The sequence below is a fragment of the Prunus dulcis genome, chromosome 2, assembly GCF_902201215.1.
Source record: "Prunus dulcis chromosome 2, ALMONDv2, whole genome shotgun sequence".
In the NCBI taxonomy this organism is placed as follows: Eukaryota; Viridiplantae; Streptophyta; class Magnoliopsida; order Rosales; family Rosaceae; genus Prunus; species Prunus dulcis.
The window spans coordinates 5,751,969-5,777,249 of record NC_047651.1 but is presented as its reverse complement, the minus strand read 5'-3'; the positions used below and the strand labels follow the sequence as shown (position 1 = coordinate 5,777,249).

Here is a 25,281-nt window from a genome sequence, read left to right as displayed (position 1 = left end):
TGCAGTCCCACATCAGAAATCTACTCAACTAGCACAGCTCCCAAGCCTTATAAGAGGAGCACAATTCCCCAAAATGGAGGTAATCAGAATCTACGACATACTGCCTATTGATTTGTCAGTTCAAGTTTACTAAATCCGTACATATTTAAGCATTGGAGAGCCTTTGGCTGGTATCACACCGGTGCCCTAGGTCTTACCGAGCGTTTGCTATATTGTAGATCACACACTCTACCGAAGCCCAGAGCATACCGAAGGCCCAACATCACTAAGTTGAGCGCGATAAGTACCGTCTGTGGGAAGCGAGAAGAATCGACCCACTATCCCCAGAACACATGGGGACCACCTTAGTACCAACGTTCTTATCGTAAAATGGATTACCGTTCGGAAGGCAAAGCGGAGCAAGCCCCGCGCTGCCCCCTTGCACACCTTTCGATAATTCACCCGTGATTCAAACCACCGCTGAAGTAGAGCTTTTGGCCCAAATCACTTCTCTTCGGCAGGACATGGCTAAGTTGCAAGAACATAAAAATCTTCTCTCGTCTAAAGTGGACGAAACCCAGCAATTGCTCAATCAACAGCAAACGCAGAATATCCAAACCACCAAATCTTCCCAGAGTCTACAGACTCCTAGTCAGCAGAATAAGGGCAGGAAGGGGCCAAAGGCAACGCTTGCGCCCTCCAAGCAGTTGGTAGTTCCGGCACCGAAAGATCAGCCCCATCTACCAAAGAAAGTTTATGCTGATTGCCATCATCGTCTTAACGACAAGGAGGTTGACAGACAACGATCTCCGATTAGAGTCAATGCTCGACTTTGAGACTCACGATTGAAGGTTTTGGGAGGTAAGTCACCAAATCGGAAGATTCAGGGCTTACAATCCACCGCCGAATCAGACTCTGAGTATGTCCCTTCCAATACCAGAGAGTCTACCTATTGTTCGGCAACACCAACGAGGTACTCAGAGGCTAGGCTGGTAAGCCCATAGAGACTTTCGGAGGACTATGGCTCCCAGGAAGTACCTAGCCGAGATCTCGTCGTTCGTCTCCTTTTTCATAGAGTCCAGAAGATGGAAAACGACCGAGTTCGTTCTCAGGAACCAGATTGGGAAAGCTTCAGCCAAGACCATTTACCGAACGAATTAAGCGGTCACGGCAGGACAGTGACATACAGCCTCTACGTATACCATTCTACACCGGGGTGGAAGACCCCGTAACGCATCTCCATTCCTTCTAATCGGCAATAGGATGCAAGGGACTTAGTGAAGAAGGGCAATGCCTGCTGTTTCCGTCCGCGATTAAGGGGGCTGCATTGAATTGGTTTTACCGTCTGGAGCCAGGAACGGTAGACTCCTTCGACGAGTTAAAGCAGATTTTCCTTAATCACTTTATGATTCAGACGGACCGTTTGTATTCTACCGATGATTTGTACACGATTCAGCAAAGAGAAGATGAGCCCTTGAGAGAATATGCTGCACGCTTCAGTCACGAGTACTCGAGGTGTCCGAAAACGGACGACAGGGCAGCCTACGGCGCCTTCAAGAGTGGCCTTCGGTCCTCACACTTCCGGTACCTCGTGCACAACAGTAACTGGCGCACCTATGATGAGCTGATGAAGCAAGCGACAATTCATGCCAAGGCCGAGTATTTCAACTCAAAGTCCAGGCGTTTGGCATCTCAGCAAGAACCAGCTTTGAAGAGTTACCCCGGGCAAGAATCTCCGTATGCCCCTAGAAGAACTGGCGAATCCTCGGCAGGGCATAAATGGAAAGATGACCGGGAAGCTTGACAAGGGAACTCAAAGAAAGGAAAAGGAAAATACGGTCGTAACGACCACCGGGCCCCCTTATCGAATTACGACACGGTCAGGAAGTATTCACCTTGCTAAATACCACATACGAGGCCGTTTTGATGAATGAAAATGAGATCATACCAAAGCCGAACCACCAAAAGCTCAATCGGCAGGACAATCGGGATATCAGCAAATTCTGCCGATACCACCAGCACAACAGTCATAACACTGAGGAGTGCGTAAGCCTGAGGAAAATCGTCGAACGTGTAATTCGGGAACGGAAGCTGGATCAGTACATCGCCAGACCCCCGCAAGCACCGGTGTCGAACGGGAATCGACTAATCAATATGATCAGCACCATCAGTGGAGGTCCCACATTGGCTGGTATGTCCAATCGATCGGTAAAGCATTACATACGGGCTGCGCACTACCCTCAAGTCTTCGACATAGAAGCTGATCGGCATCGCAAAGCTCCAAGGGTAGGGTGGGAACTCATTGCATTTTGTGAAGAAGAGGAAAAAGGGGGTCCTTTACCCCCATGATGACCCGATGATCATTTGAGTTGAAATCGCCGACTACGACGTAGGACAGGAATTGATTAACACTGGAAATTCGGCAAATGTAATTTTCGCCGATGCTGTCAGAAGAATGGGAATAGCCAATAGCCAGGTCAATCGACAGATAACACCACTACTTAGTTTCACCTGGGATCTGGTCCAGCCAGTCGGCAGTGTCAGTCTACCCATCGCCTTTGGCGTTGCCCCTCGAAAAATAATGACCTATGACCAATTTCTTATCGTCGACTGCCCAACGACATATAACGTCATAGTCGGATGAATGGTACTTACCGGAATCAAAGCACACATGTCCCCCTATATGTTGTTGATGAAATTCCCAATGTACAACGGCACAGGATCTGTCCGAGGAGATCAACTCAGTGCACGGATGTGCTATGCGACGACACTAATGTTAGTAGCCATTAAACCTCCCAAAGAGACCATGTCTGTCCTGGGGGTACCAAACGGTAACGGGCTAATTGACGACCCAAGAGACGAAACCCCAACACCACAGGCATATCCCGCCGAAAAACTGGAAACGCTGATACTGGAAAAAAAAAGCAACCTGATCGGTGTGTCAATATCTGCACCACACTCGCCCCGTTTCTCCGGAGGCAATTTATCGAGTTCCTACGGCACCATGCCGAGGTTTTTGCCTAGTCTTATGATGACATGCCAGGCATATCCCCTGAGGTCATCAGCCACAAGCTCAGCATCTCCCCCGCCTACAAACCTGTGAGACAGAAGCTTCGTTCATACGATGCCGAACGGTATGAAGCCATGCATACCGAAATTGACAAACTAAAAGCCATCGGCTTTATCAGGGAAGCAACGTACCCTATCTGGCTAGCAAACTCGGTAATGGTACGCAAGGCGAAAGGCAGGTGGCGAATGTGCCAAGACTATACTGACCTAAACAAAGCCTGTCCGAAAGATAGCTTCTCGTTGCCCCGTATCGACCAGCTCGTGGATGCAACTGCCGGTCACGAGCTGCTGAGCTTCATGGACGCCTATTCGGGTTACAACCAGATATTCATGAACCCTGCTGATAACGAGCATACGGCATTCATCACTGACCGAGGATTGTACTGTTACAATGTGATGTTTTCGGCATAAAAAACATAGGGGCAACATACCAAAGGCTTGTTAATCGAATTTTTGCCAAACATATTGGCAGCAGCATGAAAGTGTACATTGACTATATGTAGGTAAAAAGTCGAACGACAAGGGAGCACCTAGACAAATTGACCCTCATGTTCGGTATACTGAAGATTACCGAATGAGACTAAACCCAATGAAGTGCGCGTTCGGTGTGTCTTCGAGTAAGTTTCTCGGTTTCATGATCAGTCAGAGAGAGATCGAAGCAAATCCTGAGAAAATCAAGGCCATAATCGACATGTCGAAGGCACAGAAGGAAATTCAAAGTCTCACCGGACGAGTCGCGGTATTAACACGCTTCATTTCCAAGGCTACCGATAAGTGCGTACCGTTCTTTAAAGCCTTGAAAAGGGGCAAACAACATATCACGTGGACTGCCGAATGCGACAAAGCATTTCAAGACTTAAAGAACTACATGAGCAAGGCACCGCTATTGTCAAAACCACTTCCTAGTGAAGTTCTATTTCTCGACCTTTAGGTATCTAGCACTGCTGTCAGCTCGGTGTTGATACGGAAGCCAGAGAATGCAGAATTACCAATTTTTTTACGTCAATAAGATGCTCCAGAGCGCAGAGCTTCCATATTCTCCCATGGAACGGCTAGGCCTGGCTCTCATCGTCTCGAGCTCGAAGACTCCGCCCATACTTCCAAGTGCACGAAATTACAGTCTTAACCAACCAACCGCTTCGGCAAGTACTCCCGAAACTAGAAACATCCAGCCGATTGATCAAATGAGCAATTGAGTTAAGGGAGTTTGAGATACAGTTCAAACCAAGACCCGTGGAGAAAGGGCAAGCCGTTGCTGACTTCATTTCCGAGCTTACACCTTCGGTGGCACCAGAGCCAGCCAGTTCAGACGCTGATGCTGAAAAGCCAGGCAAGAAGAATGCCGAACACTTCGACCCTTCCGTTCCCGTATGGATTTTGCATGTCGACGGCTCGGTAAATCAACAAGGTTGTGGAGCTAGTCTGGTGTTAACTACTCCAGATGGAGCCAAAGTCGAATATGCCCTCCGATTTAACTTCAGAACCTCCAACAACAAGGCTGAGTATGAACCTCTTCTGGCCAGCCTTCGGCTACCCAAGAACATGAGCGCAAAACAAATCAGCATCCACAGCGACTCCCAGCTCATAGTGAATCAAATAACGGCAGACTTCGCAGCTGGGGATGCCTCTATGACATACTACTTATCAACCACACATCGACTCCTCGAGGCATTTCAGGCTTACGAGATTCGGCAAATCCTCAGGATAGAAAATAGTCATGCCGATGCACTGGCACGACTAGCTTCGGCAATTAATGACAAGGTCGGCAGAAAGGTGCCGGTAGAGATCCTATCTCAAGCTAGCACGACAACTTTCGAGGTATGTACTGTATGGTACGAAAACACGTGGATGTCCCCCATCTACGGTTTCCTAACAAACGGTACACTGCTCTCCGACAAGTCACAGGCCCGAAAACTACGATACCGATCGGCAAGATACATAGTTATCAATGACGTCCTCTACAAACGCGGCTATACTATGCCATATATGAAATGAATCACCACCGAAAAAGGGGACTACTTCCTTCGGGGAAATCCACGGGGGCATGTGTGGCGACTATTCTGGATCTCGATCGCTCCCACATAAGGCCTTTCCGCAAGGGTATTATTGGCCGACTATGCACCAGGATGCAATCACACTAGTAAAGAGGTGCGATAAATGTCAATGCCTCGGCAACATACCTCATATCCCTGCCAAGCCTTTAACACCGATCATTAGCCCATGACCTTTCGCCCAATAGGGACTGGCTTGATTGGTCCAATGCCCCAAGGTAAAGGCCAGGTCAAGTATACCGTGGTTGCTGTGGACTATTTCACCAAATGGGTAGAGGCCGAAGCTCTGGCAACCATAACGGTAGCTATGATGGAAGACTTTATCTGGAATCACATTTGCTGCCAATTCGGTATCCCCTATGCAATCGTCACCGATAATGGCAAACAGTTTGACTCGAAAATCTTTAGGCAGTTCTGCACTCGCCTCAAGATCAATATGTTCTTTGCTTCGCCAGCTCACCCCCAGTCGAACGGTCAAGTCGAAGCAATAAACAAAATCATTAAGAAACTGCTGAAACGGCAGCTCGACAAAGCCAAGGGAGCTTGGCCGGAGAAACTTCCGGAAGCACTATGGGCCATTCGGACATCCTACTAAACATCAACCGAATAAACCCCCTTCTCTCTCGCATTCGACTCGAAAGCCGTAGTCCCTGTGGAGATCGACGAGCCCTCTTATCGAATGGAAAGCTTCGCTTCGAAAATGAACGAGGAAGCACTCGCACTAAGACTTGACTTGATCGAAGAATGCCGAGCGCAAGCCAACCTTCGGAATGAGGCATACAAGCAGCGCGTCTCTCGGTATTACGACTCCAGGCTCAGAACCCGCTCTCTCCGAATTGGGGACTGGGTCATGCGAAAAGTCTTCCTGGCAACCAAGAATCCCACGGAAGGGACCCTCCGACCTTCCTGGAAGGGACCGTATGAGATCATTGGCATCCTGCAATCAGGGACCTATTGACTAAGAGACTCCAACGGTAAGACCCTCGGTCATCCTTGGAACGTAGAGCATTTGAAATATTATTCTAAATAAGTCACCTAGCCTATGGTAGGGCAAAAGTATAATATGATGAACCTGTAACTCATGCCTTTATATATAAAATAAAAAATAAAAAAAAAGGAAAAGGGCCTTCGGCTTATATATAGTCAGAACCTTAGGTATGCTTGTTTATTTTTCATTATTTAAAGATATGGTAGGGACCAGCGGTAATGAATTACCCTATGCTTATAAATTAAACTTTTATTTAGCCTACGGCAGTGGATAGGCATGAGTCAAATACTATCGATCCTATTTGCACTCGCACATTTGCCAAATTGAAGAAAATTCTTTATTTATACATATGATTTGCCTTCAGCAACTAAAAACTGTTAGCCCTCGGCGACCATAAAGAATGCAAAAACGGTAGAAAGCATAAATTACCAAATGATCAAAAGCAGTTAAATATCAAAATATATTAAGAGATGCACTCGGCATCAAGGTGTTCGGATGAGCTGCCTTATGGCAGGTACAAAGAAAATAAACACAAAGCAACAGATAAATTAATCGGCAGCCCCCTCGCCAGCAGCATCAGCAGGAGCTTCCTCGGCAACAGTAGGGCACTCGGCAGCAAAGGCCTTCTCCGGAGCGGCCTCCCCCTCATATTCTTCTATCATCTCCTCGGTAATGCCCTCCAGTAGAGGAGGAGGAACGGCAATGAAGTTGAGGTTTAGCTTCCGACCGAGGTTATACTGTTTGAAGTGATAGAGGAGATCTGCCATCTCCGAGCCTACCTCACTATCTAGCAGGACAGTGAACTCCTCAGATGAACCGTAACCCCTTATCGCCTCCCGAATGGCAGCCTCGATCTTCGAAGCCTTCGCCTGCTCAGATTCCTCCAGCGCCACCTGCACAGCTGTCGTGGCCTCCTCGGCATCTCACGCGGCCGACACCGCATTCTCCAGAGCCACTCTAATCTTTGCCAGCTTAGCCTCTGAAGCTCTAACTTGCCATTCGGCAGCTTGTTTGTCCTTCAGCAGATGAGTTGGTGTTGAAGAGCTTTACCTGCCTCGGCAACCTTTGCACGACCATCCTCGTAAGCCTTCTTGGCGCGCTCGGCAGCAGTGATGGCCCTCTTTATGCCCAGCCACATGTCCATCGACACTTGAAAAACAAGTTAAGTTAAGAAGAATTCTGAAAGCAAACGGCGACCACACGTGGGTATCAAAAAACTTACCGCACTTACCAAGTCCTGGAGACGGAAGGCACAGCCGGCTTCTTCCCGAAGGAGCTTCTTCGGCAGCACCTCGATCTCTGACAATTCCATTTGAGAACCAAGGAAATGTTGATAGGCTCGGCAGGGCCCTCGTCATCTTCGACAGAAAAGATAGCCTTCGGGATGTCCGAAGTCCGACACGCTTAGGCACGGGCTCAGCGTCAAGGTCCACTGTGAGCAGCCGCTTCCTGGCAGTCTTGGAGGCTATGTCGTCAGTAGGCTGCCCACGCTTTAGTGTTGAGTCAGTCCCGGCAGTTTTCTTCTACACAGACTCACCGTTCAACTGCCGGAGCTGCTCGGCAAGAGTCTGCTATTCGGGATCGACGTTCGTCGCTTGCATAAGGGCCGCCTCCGGTTGCTGATTCTTCTTTTTCCCTTATAGGCCCAGCATGAGGCGCCTTCTTGAAGATTCATTCATCCTCTTGGCTTCGGCAGCTGTCCTGGCATTCGTCACTGTACAAAAATAAATATTCAGTAAGTAACCAACATAATATAAGCGAACATATAAGGCAAGTGAAGCACACTTACTTTCGGCATGGCTGACAAGGTTGGCTCTGATAAGGTTCTCGGTAAGGAGAAACTGAGGGTACACCCTATCAGCGGCAGGAGCTTTCAGCCTCACCCTATCGATTAGATGAATCTCTGATTGAGTGGGGCTCGATTGCTTCAGCTTGCCTACAAAAAAATCATACGAAAACAAAGCAAGGTTAAGACCTCTGAGGAAGGCATGGCTATCAACCTACCGATCAGCATGTTGACCTATCGACTATTTTGAAGGTGGTAGGAATGAGGAAACGGATGGGCCTTCCCGATGGCGACTCCCAATCGCCAGATAGGAGCACCATCCGATTTCTCCAGGACTTTTGAGAAGTCGGCACAGCGCTCACGAAATGGCCCTGCTTGGAAGCCCGAAGACAGTTGGCCTGAACCCAACCTCCGTGATCGGCACACTTGGACTTCGTGACACTATACAGGTAGGAGAATTGCTCGTAAGAAGGCTCCCCTTCCCTGGCAACACCGAACGCCACAATAACTCCCATTAAGGCCACCCAAAAATTGGGATTGTATTGGCCAGGAGCATGCCCGATCTAGGCCAGTATCTTCTGGACGACTGGCTGTAGCGGCAACCGAACCCCCTGCAGAAGAACGTCGGTGAAAAAGACGACTTCACTGTCATTCGGTCTGCTGAGTGATTCGGTAGGACCCGAGATGCTCATCCTTATCAAATCTGGGATAAGGTACTTAGCATGAAGCTTGACTATCTCCCGTTCGGTAATCTTATTGAGCTCTAGGTAATCTACCCCAAAAAGATTTTCCTTCGGCATGCCCATGGGCACCCTAGGTTTTCCCCGATGAACTATTGTAACTTTTGGCAGGGATGCAAGTTCGGCAGATGGCTCTCCACGACCAGATGTGGAGGCCTCCGATTGATGACCAGTATGCTCCTCTGGCACCCGAGAGTTCCCCATCTGGAACTCGCAGTGCTGGCCCATGCCGACATGACTACTGTCATGGTATACCACTGCCAACGACACTGGTTGCCTTGTCATAAGCCCTTTCCCAATGCCGTGGGTAGGGAAGGAGCTTGGGCATTCACCGAGTATTTCGATATCGGTGTCTTCTTCGCCCTCAGCTTCGAGGCTCACAGCCTCGTTATCTGTATCAAGCAGACGGTCCGGTGACTCTCCATCGAACGCATTGGCCTCACTCTCGAATGGTGACTCACTATCGGACATCTACAAAATATAGAACAGGAAACTAAGGGCCATACAAAAGACTAGCCTACCGATTCCTACATCACTACCTATGGCAACTAGACTACCGAACGGAACCCTATGGTCAGTCTAGTTCATGCCAAGGAAAGACGTGCACAGAGTAGAAGTATTGAATAAGGGTGCCGAACGGTACCTTATTTCGAGCTTTGAATGCCAAGAAAACAGTCTGGATTGCCGATCGATCGCGCCGGAAATCGCCTTGGCTGCCGTTAGCTATGTCGGAAGTCGCCTTGATTACCTTTAACTCTGGCCGGAAATCACCTCAGCAGAGCTCTTGCTTCAATCACAAATGCAAAGTGAATGTCTCTTCCAGAGTCACCCCTATTTATAGGGCGAGGGTTTGCAACGGTACGCTTCGAAAAACCAAACAGCGCATTAATGCGCCTCTCCGCATGAGTGGACGCACCACGTGTCATTTGCTCTGTGGATGATCTACCAGCATGCGGAGCGCAGGAGACGAAGCGCCCTTCAGTCCCATCACTCTTCGTTTGAAGTGACCTTCTGAATCCCCAGACATCGCTTCCGAATGAAGACGCACGGAGGAGCCAGGATTAAGCCCCTCCATCCGCTAAATTGCCGAACGGTAGGACAACATTTTGCTTACCGAAGAAAATATCAAGTCCCCATCCGAGAACTCTCGAATGAGAACTTTGGGGACTCCTGTTTATACCAAAATGAACCTACCAATGAGAACTGGACACGTGGGCCAGTTTGAACTTGACATAATAGCCTTCGGCACCCTGTCTACAGATTCATTGATTAGGGCAACCTCCTGTTCCAGGACACGTGGCAAGCCCACAATCGATGTTTGCAGTCCCACATCGAAAATCTACTCAACTAGCACACCTCCCAAGCCTTATAAGAGGAGCACAATTCCCCAAAATGGAGGTAATCAGAATCTACGGCATACTGCCTATTGATCTGTCAGTTCAAGTTTACTAAATTCGTACTTATTTAAGCATTAGAGAGCCTTTGGCCAGTATCACACCGATACCCTAGGTCTTACCGAGCGTTTGCTATATTGTAGATCACATGCTCTACTGAAGCCCAGAGCATACCGAAGGCCCAACATCACTAAGTTGAGCGCGATAAGTGTCGAACCATTTTTATGCATCAACAGTTATCAAAACAACAGAGTTTTCTTGATATGGGCAATGATATTGACATCTACTGCGTGCTATGACAATCTGAAGCTCGTTTGGTCTTTTCTTGTGATCTCATATTTTTGTTGACTTACGAGACTTGAATTTGGGTTTTGTTCGGATGTAGCCAGTAGGGTTGTTCATGGGTTTGTTTAGTTTTGTTGTACAACTCAAACTTTGTTGGGAGTATTATCCTATATTGGAAGTAGAAGCCCTGCCCTAGTGGTTGAAATGATCTTGTGCCTCTCCAATCTCCACCCATTGCTAATTGGTTTTGGATTGGATGCATGCATTCTAATATGGTATCAGAGCCAGGTTATCTACGTTGGGCCTAACATGTGGTCCCCTGTCACGCTCATGAGAGCGACATGTGAGGTGGCGTGTTGAGAGAATTATCCCACATTTGAAATAGAAGCCTTGCCTTAGTGGGTTAAATGATCTTGGGCCTCACCACCCATTGCCATTTGGTTTTGTGTTGGATGCTCAGATTCTAATGGATTGAGCTCTTTAGGTTACAAGGTCTGTGGCCCAATGCCGCGCACACATGAAAACTGAACCCACCCATTCTGAGATCTGTATGGTAGCAGTAGTTTAGAACAGATCAGAAAGGGTACTTGTGAGTTGGGGGCTTAGTGGAGATGAAAGAGGAAGGAGAATAGAGGTTAAATTGAGAGGGGGTTGTAAGTCTGTGACCACGAGAGTGGGTGATGCCACTTTGGTTCTTGAAAATGGCATTGGAATAGAATTGAGGTGGCAGATAAGTTGGAGAGGATATTCAAAAGAGGCTGCTGGAGAGATTAGAGCTTGATTAGCTTTGTCCTTTTGGTTGGTAAATTGTTACAGGCTTTTGATAGTTGAAAACAACAGCCAAAAGACTGTAGCCTCCTGGTATATCAATATTACGTAAAATATGTTTAGTTGTTTGGATTGGTTTCTAGTGGTTATGAAAATCCAAACCCAAGGCTGAAGCAAACTCATGGGGTTGCTCAAGATTGAATCAAAAGGAAACCCAGGAAAGACATTGGACCGGATAAGGTTGCAGTTTCCCCAGCTGAACAGCCCTACCAGCTAGTTTCGACCAACACAACTAATTTTACTTTGTTCTTGTTGAAATAAGTCACTGAATACTATAATGTTTTCCTTTATTATTATTATTATTATTTTTTCCATTTGAAGGGTTTTATTGTATATAACCTTTTTTCATTAACTGAAAGTGAAAGTTCATTATTAACTAAAAATGATAGTTTCTTGTACTTTTGGAGATGCATTTAAACGTGCGGCCATGTGTATGTTGAAGCTGAATGTCCATAAAAGAGTGTCCAATCTGGGAATAGCAGAGAATATAGTGACTGGTTGATTGTAATTATATGACTTTTGTCTTTAAGAAAACGCAATATGGGTATATTTCATAATTTACACCTAGCATTTTGATCTCCTAGTAGTCGTAATTTTCAAAGGCTAAGGAATATGCTCTCTGATGAGTTAGTTCTTCATTGACATACTGGGTCCTGTGTACAATTTGCTGATTCTGACAGGCAGTACATGCCCACTCTTAACCCTCTTATTTGCTCTATATTGTCAGGCAGTACATGCATGGAAAAATGACATCAAGCGTTGGAATTCCTCTTGTATCAAGACTTTGTAATTCTGCTAGAAATGATTCCCAACAATGTCTTGATAGTTCAGAGAGCGCCACTCTTGAAGAAGTCAGTGGAACACAGGACACAACACCTCCTGTTTTAGGTGGGGGTGTGAACTCCTGCTATGGAAATGGGGCTGACTCACCTTTGGATTTTGGTTTTCAGTTTTACATAACAGATGAAAAGGGAACTTCCAAGGATAAAAAGATAGTAATGAATGAGACAGTAGAGAAGAAGAGTCCAAGCAATTAAATGTGCTTGTATGTTGGCCAAAAAAGTACATTGCAGAGTATGATACTCGCCTTCTTAGCTCATTGGCAGAGATTTTCAAGTCTAGCCTTTTTGCGAAAAAGCCTCAGGAGTCTGTTTCTCTGTATAACTGTCTTGAAGCATTCTTGAATGAGGAGCCTCTTGGACCAGAAGACGTGGTGAGTGGGTGCATCTTGAGCCTTTTAAATTTAGCTTTGAAGTATTTTGTGTTGTATACACCTATGATTTGGAAGAGCTGAAATATCTTGATCACTGAATGTAATGGTTTGTTTACTTGGTTTTTTTCGTAGAGTCAATGACAGTTGGGTCGGTTATGTGAAATTGTTGTTATTTCATTTACTCATTGTAAGTTATGTACAATATGATTTCAATCAGATGCGTGAAATTATTAGAAATTTGGATATTTTTGGGCAACGTCCAACATGTATTTGGGTTTTTGGAAGAGAGAGAATATCTGACCTGACTTTGATTTGAGAGTGTAAAATGGAATACCTCATATTATATGATCACTTCGTTGCCTATCTCGATGCAAGGAATGTGAGATATCTTGGCATAATCTTGTCCCGTCTTATTCTTATACCTTTTTTCTAGAGCAGGACAAAAGAGGATACGCAGATAAGAAAGAGATGGCGGCAAACCTTCTTCTGGCAGGCATTGGAGACTGGGACAGTTCCAAATGTATAGATTTTGAAGAGAAGTGAGGTGTTGAAGTTCCTCTCCTGGCAGGAGTTCCAGACTTGGACAGCTGTCAATTTCTAGCACTTGAAGAGAAGTGAGGTGTCCAAGACCTTTTCCGTCCAAAGATTTCAGAGTTGATAAAGAATAGATGCGGAGAGTGTGAAGAGTGGTAGGGAGCACCTGTTCTTTGAGCAACGTCTCCAAGACATGGTCACTTCCACTGATAAGAAATTTTTCAAGGGAGACAAGTGTTTGCAAACCCCAGTACTCTCCCACTGATGAATCCCTCAGTCTCTCACAATTCACAATCCCAAAATATCGGAGGTTGGGAGGCAAACCCCCATCTTCTGCAAATGACTCCAGATTCCGAAGACTCTGTATATGCAAAGATCGAAAGGCTGTGAGGGTGTGAAGGCGTTCGGGCAATGACTTCAAATTCTCGCATTCACCGACTTCAAAGACACGCAGGTTGGGAGTGGGCAATTCTCCCTCGTGAAAACACACCATTTTTGGACATTTATAGATTTGCAAGTAATTGAGATGGCTGAGATTCTCAACAGCTCCTTCTTCTTCAATCATGGAAAGGGATTCCAGATTCTCACAATCCCAAATGCTAAGCGCCGTCAATTTGGGAAAACTGCCCAACGGGAAGGACCTCATTGAATCACAGCTTTGATATATACGCAAAGTGTCAAGCGATGTTAATTTGGCCAACATCTCATGAGGTAGGAATTCTAATTTCCTACAATTGTTTATATTAAGTGATGTCAACGTACTGGGTAGGCCATCTTTAGGAAACGATGACAGCGTTGGACAATTCGAAAGAGTCAAACTTTGAAGACGATTGTAGTAGGACAAGCACTGTACGTCAACAACATTTTCAATCTCAAGTCGGGACAGGAGCTTTGTCTCTAATAATGATAACAGAGCTTTGTCTTCTATTTTCAATTCTTCAAGAGATTTATAGTTGAGACTATTGGTAGTTGTGGTAATGGCCATTCCATCATGCAAAACCTCACACCGAGACACTATAAGCTTCTTTAACCAAGGCAGCTCACAAGGCAAACTTCCTCTCAGTTTCGGACAATTGTTTAGAATCAGTTCCTGGAGACGAGGAAAGTCTGGACCATATTCACCTCCACTTGCACTTCCACTTGGTACCCATTCCTCCCACTCTGGCATCTCCCTAAACCTTAGCTTCTCCAGTGATTGAAATGGCTGAGTCAGATAAGCTCCATTTCTACCATAGAATTCAACGCCAATCGTCTTCACAAACTTCATTCTTTCTATACAGAGCTCTTTGAGTGCCGGTAGCCGCCCAACTGGTGGAAGCGACCAACAATAACTACAGTCACTGAGATGCACGACTTGTATGTTAGAAAAAGACAAGTCTCCTAACCAATTCGGAAAATTGGTTCCACCATAGAATCTGATGGTTAATTTCTCCAAATTCACACAAGGCTGGAGCTTGTCGAGTACATCTTTCTCCTTTTGGGAATCATTAGCATCCTCTGCACCCCATGAAAACTCTAACTCCTTGAGATCTTTCTTGTGCTTCATATTGGCTTGCAGTGCATCCCTCGCATCAACTACATTTTGTAGCTTCAAAATTGATAGTTTTCCGCGAAGCTGCGGGAACTCCCTCAGTTCTCTTATGCCTGACCCAGTAGATTTGCCCACAACAAACGTAGTCAATGTTCTCAAACTTTTCAGTCTATCGATTTGCATCGGCATCTCTTCAATTTTAGTTCCACTGACATCAAGGTGATGCAAATTAATCAACTCCTTCATGCCTGCAGGCAATTTAATAAGAGAGCTACAACCTCCCAACGTCAATTTCTGTAAATTAATCAATTTTCTAATGTCTGCAGGCAATTCAAAGAGAGAGTAACAATTTGACAATAGTAATGTTTGCAAGTTGTAGAGATTGCAAACTACCCTCGGTAACCTTTCAATTGCGGTATGGGAAAGATCCAAGTAGCGCAAGTGAATGAGGTTTGCAATGGAATCAGGTAACTCAGTCACATTTTGAAAATGTGACAATGATAACACCCGCAAACATCTTAGTGATGGCAACAAATCTTGTAGAACTTTTTTACTTACAAAAAATCTTTCATGTCTATATGGATTTAAAGAGGTAGGTAGGAAGGTCCGCAAACATGTAGCCTCATATAATGGTTCAAATCTTGGAGCAGCATCAAATTTTCCCCTAGCATATGACAAATGACGAGCTCTTTTAACTTCACGAGATACCCCACCTTCGAGCCTAAGGCAAAACCCCTGAGACATGAACATAGCCAAGTCATTAATGAGATCATGCATAATGAAGCTGAATTTCCTTGACTTTTGAAACAACGATCGTGATAATAATTCATCAAAGTATCTTCTAGCCAATGCTTCCATCCTTTTTCCATTCTCAGCTTGTGGAATTATACCTTCTGCAATCCATAATTGAACTATATCTTCCTTTTCAAACTCAAAATCCTTTGGAAAAATTGAACAATAAGCAAAGCATCGTTTTAACTGAGCAGGAAGATAATGGTAACTCAACCCTAGAGCTGGAAGAATGTTAGTTGTATCATAGGGTTGGTCCCAAAAATTGTCATTTAGTATTCTACTCCAGTACTCGAAATCTATATTGCAACGTAACAAACCCCCAAGTGTTTGTGCAGCTAAAGGCAACCCTTTGCACTTGAGTGCAATTTGCTTTCCAATGTCTTCCAAGTTTGAATGTGCACTACAGTTTTCATTTCCGAATGCATGTTTTGAAAGTAACAACCAGCAGTCCTCATGTGACAGTGGTTCCAAGTATTGAATAGGAACATTTTGCATGACGGATGCTATATTTTTGTTCCGTGTTGTTATGATGACTTTACTTCCCCTTGCTCCTGACATAAAAGGAGTTTGGAGGAACTTCAAATCAGTATAATCCTCATTCCATAGGTCATCCAATACAAATAGAAATTTCCTTCCCCTCAGTTGTTCTCTTAGTTCAACTTCAAGCAAATTCAAATCTATCGTATTACAAGGCTTTGAAGTGACTGACTCAAGAAGAGTTTTAGTTATCCTAATAGCATCATAATCTTCTGAAACACAAGCCCAAGCTTGAAATGTAAAATGACCTTTCACCCTCTTGTCATTGTAAAGCAATCGGGCAAGGGTTGTCTTGCCAACCCCGCCCATTCCAACAATGGTGAGGACAGACACATCATCCTTGCTTGCATCATCAGATAGCAACACTTTTGATAAATTTTCTTTGACTTCATCTCTACCATAGACACAAGGTTCATGAACCAAGGAAGTTGTTGGAGTTCTTTGTGAAACCTTCCGCCCAGCATCTTCTCTCTGACCAAGAGCATTTTTCAGTTGTACGAAATTTTCTAACCTTGCTAGTAACTCTTGTATCTTATCATTCATGCTCTGATAAAAATGATTACGAGAAGAAAAGAGCAAGTTCCGCACCTTGTTGGTAAATTTTCCGGTTTGATCTTCACCTTCGAACTTGCATCGTAAAGCTTCCGTGTCGATCTCATCCAGTAAGTCTTCTGCATCAAAGACAGCATGTTTGAGCTCGTCGAGCCAATCCCTCACAGCAGGTTTCTTAATTTGCTTCTCCTCTGCGTCATCCACAACTGCGTATAAGGTCAACAGTGTCGTCTTCAGCTTCATGAGGAGTGGCTCATCGAGTTTCTTGTGCCGAAATAAGTCAACGAACTCGGGTGAAGTAATTCTGTTGCACAACACTTGGACGGAAGCAGAGATAAAAGCCTCTCCGATCAAAGCCATGTCTTTTATCTTCTCTGCAGACTGCAAGGGATTTGGATGAAGCTAGGCTATTAAACAAGTATGGAAGCTTTTTAAGAGTGTAGATAACATGAAATTGTAAGCTTTTTAAGAGTCTGTGGCTGAAAACTTTTCTACGGCCTCGCAAGGGGATGGGTTCGGCAAAGTTGGACCCAAAAGCTTTTGAGAAGTTGTTGGTGGACTTCTTCAAATAACTGGTATGGGGTGGGTGGGAGCCACACTGGCAGAAGTGGGGCAAGACAACTGTGTTTGAAAAACAGAAAATTAAAAACTAAAAGGGCAGCATACATTTTGCTTGTGGGCCGTTCAGATATAGGTCTGTAATTGTATATATTTTCTTCAGAACTTAACTATGGTACACAGCCCACCACAGCCTTTATTGTGGTTTCGCCCTTGACCTTTGCTTCTCCTTGCAATAGCCCTGTTTGAACGACCAGAGAGTTGCAGTTGAAGTTTCATACTAGAGTTGACGACCCCTGTCTGAAATGGCTTGCTAAGGGTTTCAGTTCAAATTGCCCAAAACCCAACCAACCAATCGACACAATGGAGGACCTCGCAAATGCATTCTCTGTGCTGGAGCTTGACGCTGAAGACGACGATCAAGCGCGAGAGGCCTCTTCTGTTTCCAAAAACAAAGATGACACTACAAAATCTTCAGGTTAATTTGTTTCCATAGTTACTGTAAGTGCCAGGGTTAGGGTTTAGGGTTTAGGCATTTCTGAAAGCCATTGCTTATCTGAAATGCTAGCTTATGCTAAATGCAACTCCTTTTCTCTAGCTTCTAAGAGTTGCTTTTGATTATTCGGTCCCAAAATTGTGAACAAGTTGGAGAAAAGCTTTAACGCTTTTTTCAGTTTTCTGGATTGGTTGTATATAAGATTAAGCTTCCTGAACTTACTGGTTACTAGTGAAGCTTCCTTAACTTATTTGGCTGTGTATTTCTAGGGGTATTGATTGATCCGATTAGGAAGGATTTCTAGGCCTACGGATTGAGCTCAGCTAATTTCTGGGGGCCCCTAGAAATTTTTATTGACTTTTATACTTTTTATTTATGTTATTTATTTATTTATATTCATGGATGTTATATACTTACATATACAACTCAATTGAAGATGTCCCAAAGCCAACAAAGTTCTTATTTATATTCATGGAGGTTTTGTTTTGTATTGTTTGACGATAGTGTTGTACAGTGGATATCTTGTCCACTGCATCTTTTATTTTCATTTAGCTGTAGTAAAAGTTTGTTTCTCACGATTAAAATTCATAATTTTTTCTTAATATTTTCCTTAAATGGAAGCCATGTTCATGATAGACTATAAACTGGGTATTTATTTAACCATATATGGTTTACTCTAGGTGAACTATTGGTGGATAATCTAGCTGGAGTGATTGCAGTATATTAATATCTTCATACTAATGATTTATCTTTGAGACAGGCAAGAAGACGGAGAAGAAAGTCAACAACTCTGATAACATTTTGCTAGTAAAAGAGAAAGAGAGTCAGCAAAAGCCTCTAGGAGAGTACAAGTTGCCCCTGGTATGGATTGACTTGGAAATGACTGGTGAGGATAATATTGGTTGGTCGGAATATAACAATGTCTAACTAAATAACAATGATAATTCATTTGCCACTCTTTGGAGATAAACTCTATGGGAATTATTTATACACAGTAAATACATGTTACAGGACAGAAATTGATTGTTGTTAATGCCCATGGAAAGGCATCTCTCAGTGTCTTTCCATGTTCTCCTCTAATCTTCTCCCATCTCTATAGAATCGCTTTGCCACATAACACTGCTATTGTGTTTTTTTTCCCTCTTCCATCTTTCCATGGTTGAGATATCCGGACGTTGTAAAGCTTTCTCCCTGTGCTTCTTGATTGAGAACATCATTGTCAGTCTAGACTTGGCAGAACGCCTTGGTGTCTTGAGTCATAGGTATTCTCTCCTGTAAGTCCTTTTTCAATACATTGATAATCAATCACACCGTTCCAATGTTTATTCCATCCCTTATTATTTGGAAGACCAAAGTTACTGGTCATGGTTGAATAAATACTTATGAGGTCCTTAAGGGCCATATTTTCATTTATCCCCTCACTGGTTTACTAGGTGGAAAGGGGTTGCAGAGAGCATTGATCATCTCTTTCTTCATTGTCCAGTGGCTTTGAGATTGACTTGGATGCTCCCCTTCTCATGTAATGCCTTATTTGTGGTGCTCCCAACATGTGGTGTGTGTTACTCATAATTTTGGCGATATGGACTGAGAGGAGCAACTTAATATTTAGGGGAAGGATGGGGAGTCTGTCTATTGCCTATGGGATAAGGCTAGATTAATGGCTTTGCTTTGGGCACCAGTTTCTGTTGCATTCTTTGACTGCCCCTTCTTTCTTCTAAATATTTGGATTGGATTCTGCTGTTTCGTAGGTTTTCTGATTGTAGTTGACTTGTTCTTGTTCTGTTTTGTTTGGATAGGAGTCGTTTTGACTGTTTTTCCTGCTAAGGATGTTCGGCCTAGATTGAGAGTTGTTTATTTGTGGACTAGTAGTCGACTATGATTGTAGTTTTCAGATTTTTTTACTTATTACTATACTCATTCTGTTTCCTATCTGAAAACGAAAATAATGAGGCACATAGAATATGTAATGCTAGACCTGTACTTAAATCAAAGTTAACATATTCTTATGTTGTCTGTTTAGACCAATTAATAATTTCTATGGTAAATTTGCCCTAAAATGTGATGACATGAAGATTTTCAAATTTATCTTCTCTTTCACTTCTGTCATGCAGGTTTAAATGTTGAAGTTGATCGGATACTAGAGATTGCCTGTATAATTACTGATGGAAAATTAACCAAATCAGTAGAGGTATTTTCTCAATATCAGATTTGCAGAAATTTTTTTATTTTATTTTAGGGTTATATTGTCTCTATGCCTCTGTTTCTGTTTTTCCATTTTCATATTTTGCAAGTGTTGTTAATTACGTCATATATCAACACCATTAAATCTTCTCATTTATCCTTCCATTTTTAAAATTCTGCAACTGCAGTTGTTAACTGCTTTATTGATCATCACCATTTAGTCTTCTCATTTATTTGTATCTTTGTCACTGATTGCTATTTAAAAGATTGTAATTTTAAAGGAGTGAACTTCAGTAAATGGTATCATTTTCAATATTTTATCTTTTCTTATTAATAATTATCTTTTTAGCACACATAATTTTGTTTGTTCCATATATGTTTTATTGACTTTATCCACCGACAGAAGATATACGTTCTTTCATTTTCTGCCCTGTGGAAAGATTTAATGAAATCTTGTGTTCACATGTAAATCCTGTCAGTGAAACATCATATATTGGGACATATTCTGAGATTTTGTGAAAGAATCTTTTCAAATTCTCGCTCTAGCCCCACACCCGACAACAAGTTTCAGAAGATCAAAATATCTCAGATAGGTTCATTACTAGGTTTCAAAAGAGCAGGTTTGAGTTTTGACAATCCTAAAAGAAGCTTCAGGACTGATATTCACTAGCATCTTAACTATGATGAGAACACTCCAAGGCTTCTTCATTCTCCCATTTTCTTCCTTAAGAGACTGGAAATGGGTCGTCTTCATCAAATCTGTTCCTGTCATCATATTTCTAGTGGAGGGGTACCATTACCTCCCTCAGGGATCCACCCACTCATTGAACCAAATTCATGCTGGACCATTATTTGATAGCTTTGTCTTCGTAAGCTGCCATTTGAGCCTTCTTCTTGGTTCTATTATCATCCTGTGGAATATTCATAGACATGGTTGCTGTAATTAATAAGCTGACAGGATACAGGGCATAAAAAAGATAATAGGTGTAAACTAGGACCTGTTTTTTAACTTACCAAGATAGCATATGACTGTTCAACTTTTTCAGTGTCTTTTTCCCCAACTCTTGTTTAACTCAAATTGTTGTTTTTGGGATTGTAAAGGCTACATCCTTTAAATTCGAAGATGTTAAACAGAACACCTGACTGAGTTAAGGATGTTTATTTATGTGAATTAAATGAGATGTTATCCTTTTCCTTTATTCCTATTCTTATTTTATTTTGGTTCACTTGTTTATTTTATTTTATTTTTATCATTTGTGCTCAATTTCAAAATGCATCTTGATTCCCTAACTAGTATTCGCCCATGGTTTCCTTATCTTTTTTATTTATTTATTTTAATTTAAAAAAAATTAAAAAAAAACTCCTTTTTCCCTTTTATCTTTCAGGGCCCTGATTTGGTTATTCATCAAACTAAGGAGTGTTTAGATAGGATGGGCGAATGGTGTCGAAGTCATCATGAAGCTAGTGGTAAGCAGGGTGTTATAAACCACCGTCCAACATTGTACACCTCTTAGTAACATTATGTATGCAGATACGTTCTATTTAGCTCCATGCATCATAACATAGGCATGAATGTATTATCATTTTAACATATGGTGTACGATTTCACGACTAACAAACGTTATTAAATTTAGGGTTGACAAAAAAGGTGCTGGAAAGTACAATCAGTGAAAGAGAAGCTGAAAAGCAGGTGTGTAAGAACTCTTTTTAGAAATAAGCTTTTGTTTGTTATTTTTGCTTCTAGCATATGCACATTTCTGAACCGTGTGACCATGTTAAGCAACACCACTAAATTTTGATAAAGATGTTTTGTAATTTCTGGAGTGTTGCTGGCCTTTCTGTAATACTTCCTTTCTATGACTCTGCTACTCTTGAAGTCGACTTTTGGTATTCCAAAACAGCTTCAATAACCTCATCATTAAATTTTCTCCTTTTCCTAAGCAACCCTTGGTATTTCTACACAACCTTCATTACTTTATTACAGAATCTGAGTGGCTCTTTAAGTATGACCGACTCTTATAACTAGACCCCGGAAAAAGTGGAAGTTAATAATTATCTACATCAGGATGTAATTAAGAATATAATGCACTCATGGAACTTTAGTTTTGGTTGGTATCATTAATAATTATTCTATCCTTGGATAATAGTCTGGTTTTTTTTCTAATTAACATGCATGTGATTCTAATAACGTGTTTAATTATAGGATTGAATATATAAGATAATCTTTTCCATGGAATTACCTGGAACCTTTGGACATCCCCTCGTGCGGAGAAGAGAATTTGGTACCCATTGTGCTTTTCCTTAGTTGTTTTTGAATAAGAATTATTCAACCTATTTGTGATGAACAACTGAGATTATTTATTTGTACATATATAATACTTATTCAGTAATCATCCTCTTTTTACTTCAATTGTGACCTTTAGCTACACTCTAGTTATATACGTTATTGATATTCCAGTTGAGTACTTTTTCTTTATATTTCTGTGTAAACAAGTGTATGTTTCAATACTGCAGGTCATAGAATTTGTAATGAGAAACGTAGGAACATATACACCTCAGTTAGCAGGCAATTCAGTTTATGTGGATTTTGCATTTTTAAAGGTAATGTGAATCACCTTTCCTGGATTTTATTTATAATTAACACAATTTGAAGTGTTTGGTTATTAATAAAACATTGCTGTATGGAAGTCTCGTCTTTCATTCAAATGAGACGTGCCTATATACTTTGTAAGCTAATGAGCATGCAAGGAAATACCACACTACGCAGCAGATCTGTTATGTCCATTTTTCACTTATTTAGCTGTTTTTTTCTGTTATGTCTGAAGTTGAAAGCTTTTCATGCCGCTATTGTAACTTGAAATCTAGAAAGGGCACATCATGAGGGCAGGGGAGCTTCGAGAAGGGTTTTTGAAGGAGAGAATAAGATGAATCAATCATAACTCATAGAAATTTAGAAGAATTTTAGTTGGGAACTTCTTCAAAGTAAGAAACTAAATAAGAAGCAAATCTCTTAATTTAGGCAACTAAGTTGCACCCTTAAACAAAGAATCCTAATTATAGAGCATAATTTTACCCTCAAACAGAGAATTGGTGACTTGATATTACAGTTGAGGATTACACCATTATAACTAGAACATGATTTTATTAGACTTGGGAACGATAACAACATGAAGAGAAGATAAGGCACTCTACTGGGGCGGTGGTCTTCCCACAAAAGTGTAAGCAGTAAAAGCTCTGGATGTTAGGCCTATTAGCTCAGTATCAAGCTTGTATAAAATTTAACTGTTTTTCCCAAAGATTGAGGAAGGTGCAGGAGATTCTATTTCACAAGAGCAAAGGGCATTTGTAAAAGGATGTCAATAATTTTTTCCGGTTACAGGGAGAAAGGACAGCAGATTTTAGATGTGGTACTTTTAATTGAAAATGTGGTTGTGGAGGAAGTGAGAACAAAGAAAGAAGGATTAGTTTTTAAAGTTGATTTTGATTTTTGAAAAAGCCTGTGACTCTGGATTGTGGTTTATTGGATTTTGCTTTGGAACGAAAGGGGTTTCTTGGGCTGTTTTGAGCGAGTGGATTAAGGAGTGTTTGTATTCAGCTAAATTTTTCAATTTATCATTAAGAATAAAGTATGTATTTTGGAAGATAAACTTGAGCTATTGCCTTGATCACCTGTGTTTTTTCCTCAATCAAAATGAAGGGTTTGTACTTGTATGTGTTTTGAAAGATAAGCTTGGGTTGTGCCCTTGGCTGCCCATGTTTTTCCTCATTTTGTTATCGTAGTCTATTTGAATTTAATTAGCCTGGTTGGATTTCTTAACAGTTTTTTTCTTCTTTTTCTGGCAGAAATACATGCCAGATTTGGCTAGCCTTTTCTCCCATGTAATAGTGGATGTTAGCAGTGTTAAAGCTTTATGCGTTCGCTGGTATCCTAGAGGTAAAAATTCTTACACTACCTGGTTAATCCTGTAGTTTATCTCTACCACTAAAAAGACAAGTAAATTCTTTAAATTGGTTTTAATTTTTTCTTCAATCGTTTTAATATGCTCTTCCCATGTTGATATGCTTGAAACTTCATACTAGACAAGTTAAAGTGCTTTCATGCTATGTAGCCACTATGACCGCTTTAAGGCCATCAGAACTAATAACACGGTATACTAAAACCTTTCTTTTACTACAACAATGTACGGCCTTGTAATTCGCCACCAATTTTTAGTTGACTAATAGAAACTGTGTTTGTATATGAACAACACTGGTGACAAGGAGCTTAATAATGATGAGGAATATGGTGGTTAAGAAATATTAAATTGAATAATTTTCTAAAGTTGTTGGAATGACCTTCAAAACTGAGCCCATGGGCAATGTGGACAAGCCACCCACCTCTTCATGATATGTGGAATAGTATTAAAAAAGTTTTCAAGCTATGCAAATTTTAATCCTTTTTGTCTTCATTGTATTTGTTACCTTAGCTAGTTATGTGGCTTCTCAGAACTTGGTTGGGGTTTTTTTTTTTTGCTGCTCTGTATATTGAAATGTGTTTGCCTGGAAACTTCATTTGTATTGTCATTGTTTTACAGATAGGAAAGCCCCTCCTAAAGAAAATAATCACAGAGCCATGGATGATATTAGAGAAAGTATCAGGGAACTTAAATACTACAAGGAGAATATATTCAAAGCATTTAAAAAATGATACAAGGAGGCTCCAAAGTTCTGAGTCTATGGATTGCTTCATTGAGGTTTGACTTGGAAAGTACTTCCATACTAGCAGCTTATGTACAATTAGTTCCGACCCTTTATACATGTCTGTCCCTTGAACTGTAACGAAAACTATGTCGATGCATTGAACTATCATGGATTAATTTGTGTCGGGAATCCATCATGTGGTGATTGTTTTTAATCTTAATTTTCATTAGAGATTTGGTTGTACCTAATGTTAATAGATCTCATTCCTCGACTCTTTAATTGTATGATTGTTTTTATCCTTTTGTCTTAAATCTAATTGCAAGTGTTACTTTTGTTTCTTAAATACTGAAAAGCATCTTAAAGTAAGCAATTTGACAATTTTTCAGTGCCCGTAGAAGGAACTGGGTTGCCTAATCTTACACAATTCAAATTGTTGGTGCGTTTACTCTAGACGGTTTCAAGTTTCTGAGATTCTTGTTTTTTCGTTTTCGGCAATAAGATGGTTGAATAGGATTTAATTTGTCTTTGATACATTTTACTTCCGCCTACTGTAAAAGGGAGCTCATTCCCTCATTTGTAATCAACCCATTTCAGAAATCAACCAAAGATCGTAGAGGGTTGAGATCTTTTCATACTGTCAATTGTTCTTTATTATTCTCTTTCTATTTGTTCTTTAAATTATATTCCCTTCACAAAAACAAAAGGGGGCTGTGTAAAGATATTTACTAGCAACAATAAGATCCACTATGCCAAACAGAATAAATTGAAGTTGATAAAATAAAAACAATGTTTATTGTAAGTAACGCCTTAGAGAATTGCTAGTGTTCTAGTTTTCTAAGTGTGTGCTTAGGCTTTCGCTGCCCATTCCTCAATTGAAGTAATGCAAACAAAAGTAACAAGTCCCTAATTTTATGCATTTATTGTTCTTTAAATTTAAATTTTGAATGTATGTAATGCTGAAAATGAATTTTGAGTTTCTCGATTATAAACATATAGAATTCATTTTTAGCATTACATATATTCAAAATTGAAATACATAAGTTCAATCCCACATGATATCTAATTTAGATTCCTACATGAGAAATCC

At 41.8% G+C, this 25,281-nt stretch overlaps 2 protein-coding genes across 2 annotated transcripts; one reads left to right on the top strand and one right to left on the bottom strand.

The window, feature by feature from the left end:
• Window positions 1-12,573: 12,573 nt before the first annotated feature.
• LOC117619168 (putative disease resistance RPP13-like protein 1) lies at window positions 12,574-16,716 on the bottom strand. Its single transcript, XM_034349046.1, has one exon. The coding sequence runs from the start codon at window positions 16,637-16,639 to the stop codon at window positions 12,674-12,676; it is 3,966 nt and encodes a 1,321-aa protein (XP_034204937.1). The 5' UTR covers window positions 16,640-16,716; the 3' UTR covers window positions 12,574-12,673.
• Window positions 16,717-16,985: 269 nt separating this feature from the next.
• On the top strand, window positions 16,986-24,505 carry LOC117620109 (oligoribonuclease). The gene is made up of 8 exons (XM_034350220.1): window positions 16,986-17,315; window positions 18,094-18,219; window positions 19,445-19,521; window positions 20,900-20,981; window positions 21,149-21,204; window positions 22,029-22,115; window positions 23,358-23,448; window positions 24,089-24,505. Exons 1-8 carry the CDS (start codon window positions 17,201-17,203, stop codon window positions 24,199-24,201), a joined length of 747 nt encoding a protein of 248 aa, XP_034206111.1. The 5' UTR covers window positions 16,986-17,200; the 3' UTR covers window positions 24,202-24,505.
• Window positions 24,506-25,281: the final 776 nt, after the last annotated feature.

Excerpts from the sequence above, each read along its gene's own strand:
- LOC117619168 (XM_034349046.1), bottom strand. The coding sequence starts at position 16,639 with ATGGCTTTGATCGGAGAGGCTTTTATCTCTGCTTCCGTCCAAGTGTTG.
- LOC117620109 (XM_034350220.1), top strand. The coding sequence starts at position 17,201 with ATGGAGGACCTCGCAAATGCATTCTCTGTGCTGGAGCTTGACGCTGAA. Across the intron at positions 20,982-21,148 it reads AAGTCATCATGAAGCTAGTG|GGTTGACAAAAAAGGTGCTG; the intron begins GTAAGCAGGGTG and ends TATTAAATTTAG. Across the intron at positions 23,449-24,088 it reads CGTTCGCTGGTATCCTAGAG|ATAGGAAAGCCCCTCCTAAA; the intron begins GTAAAAATTCTT and ends ATTGTTTTACAG.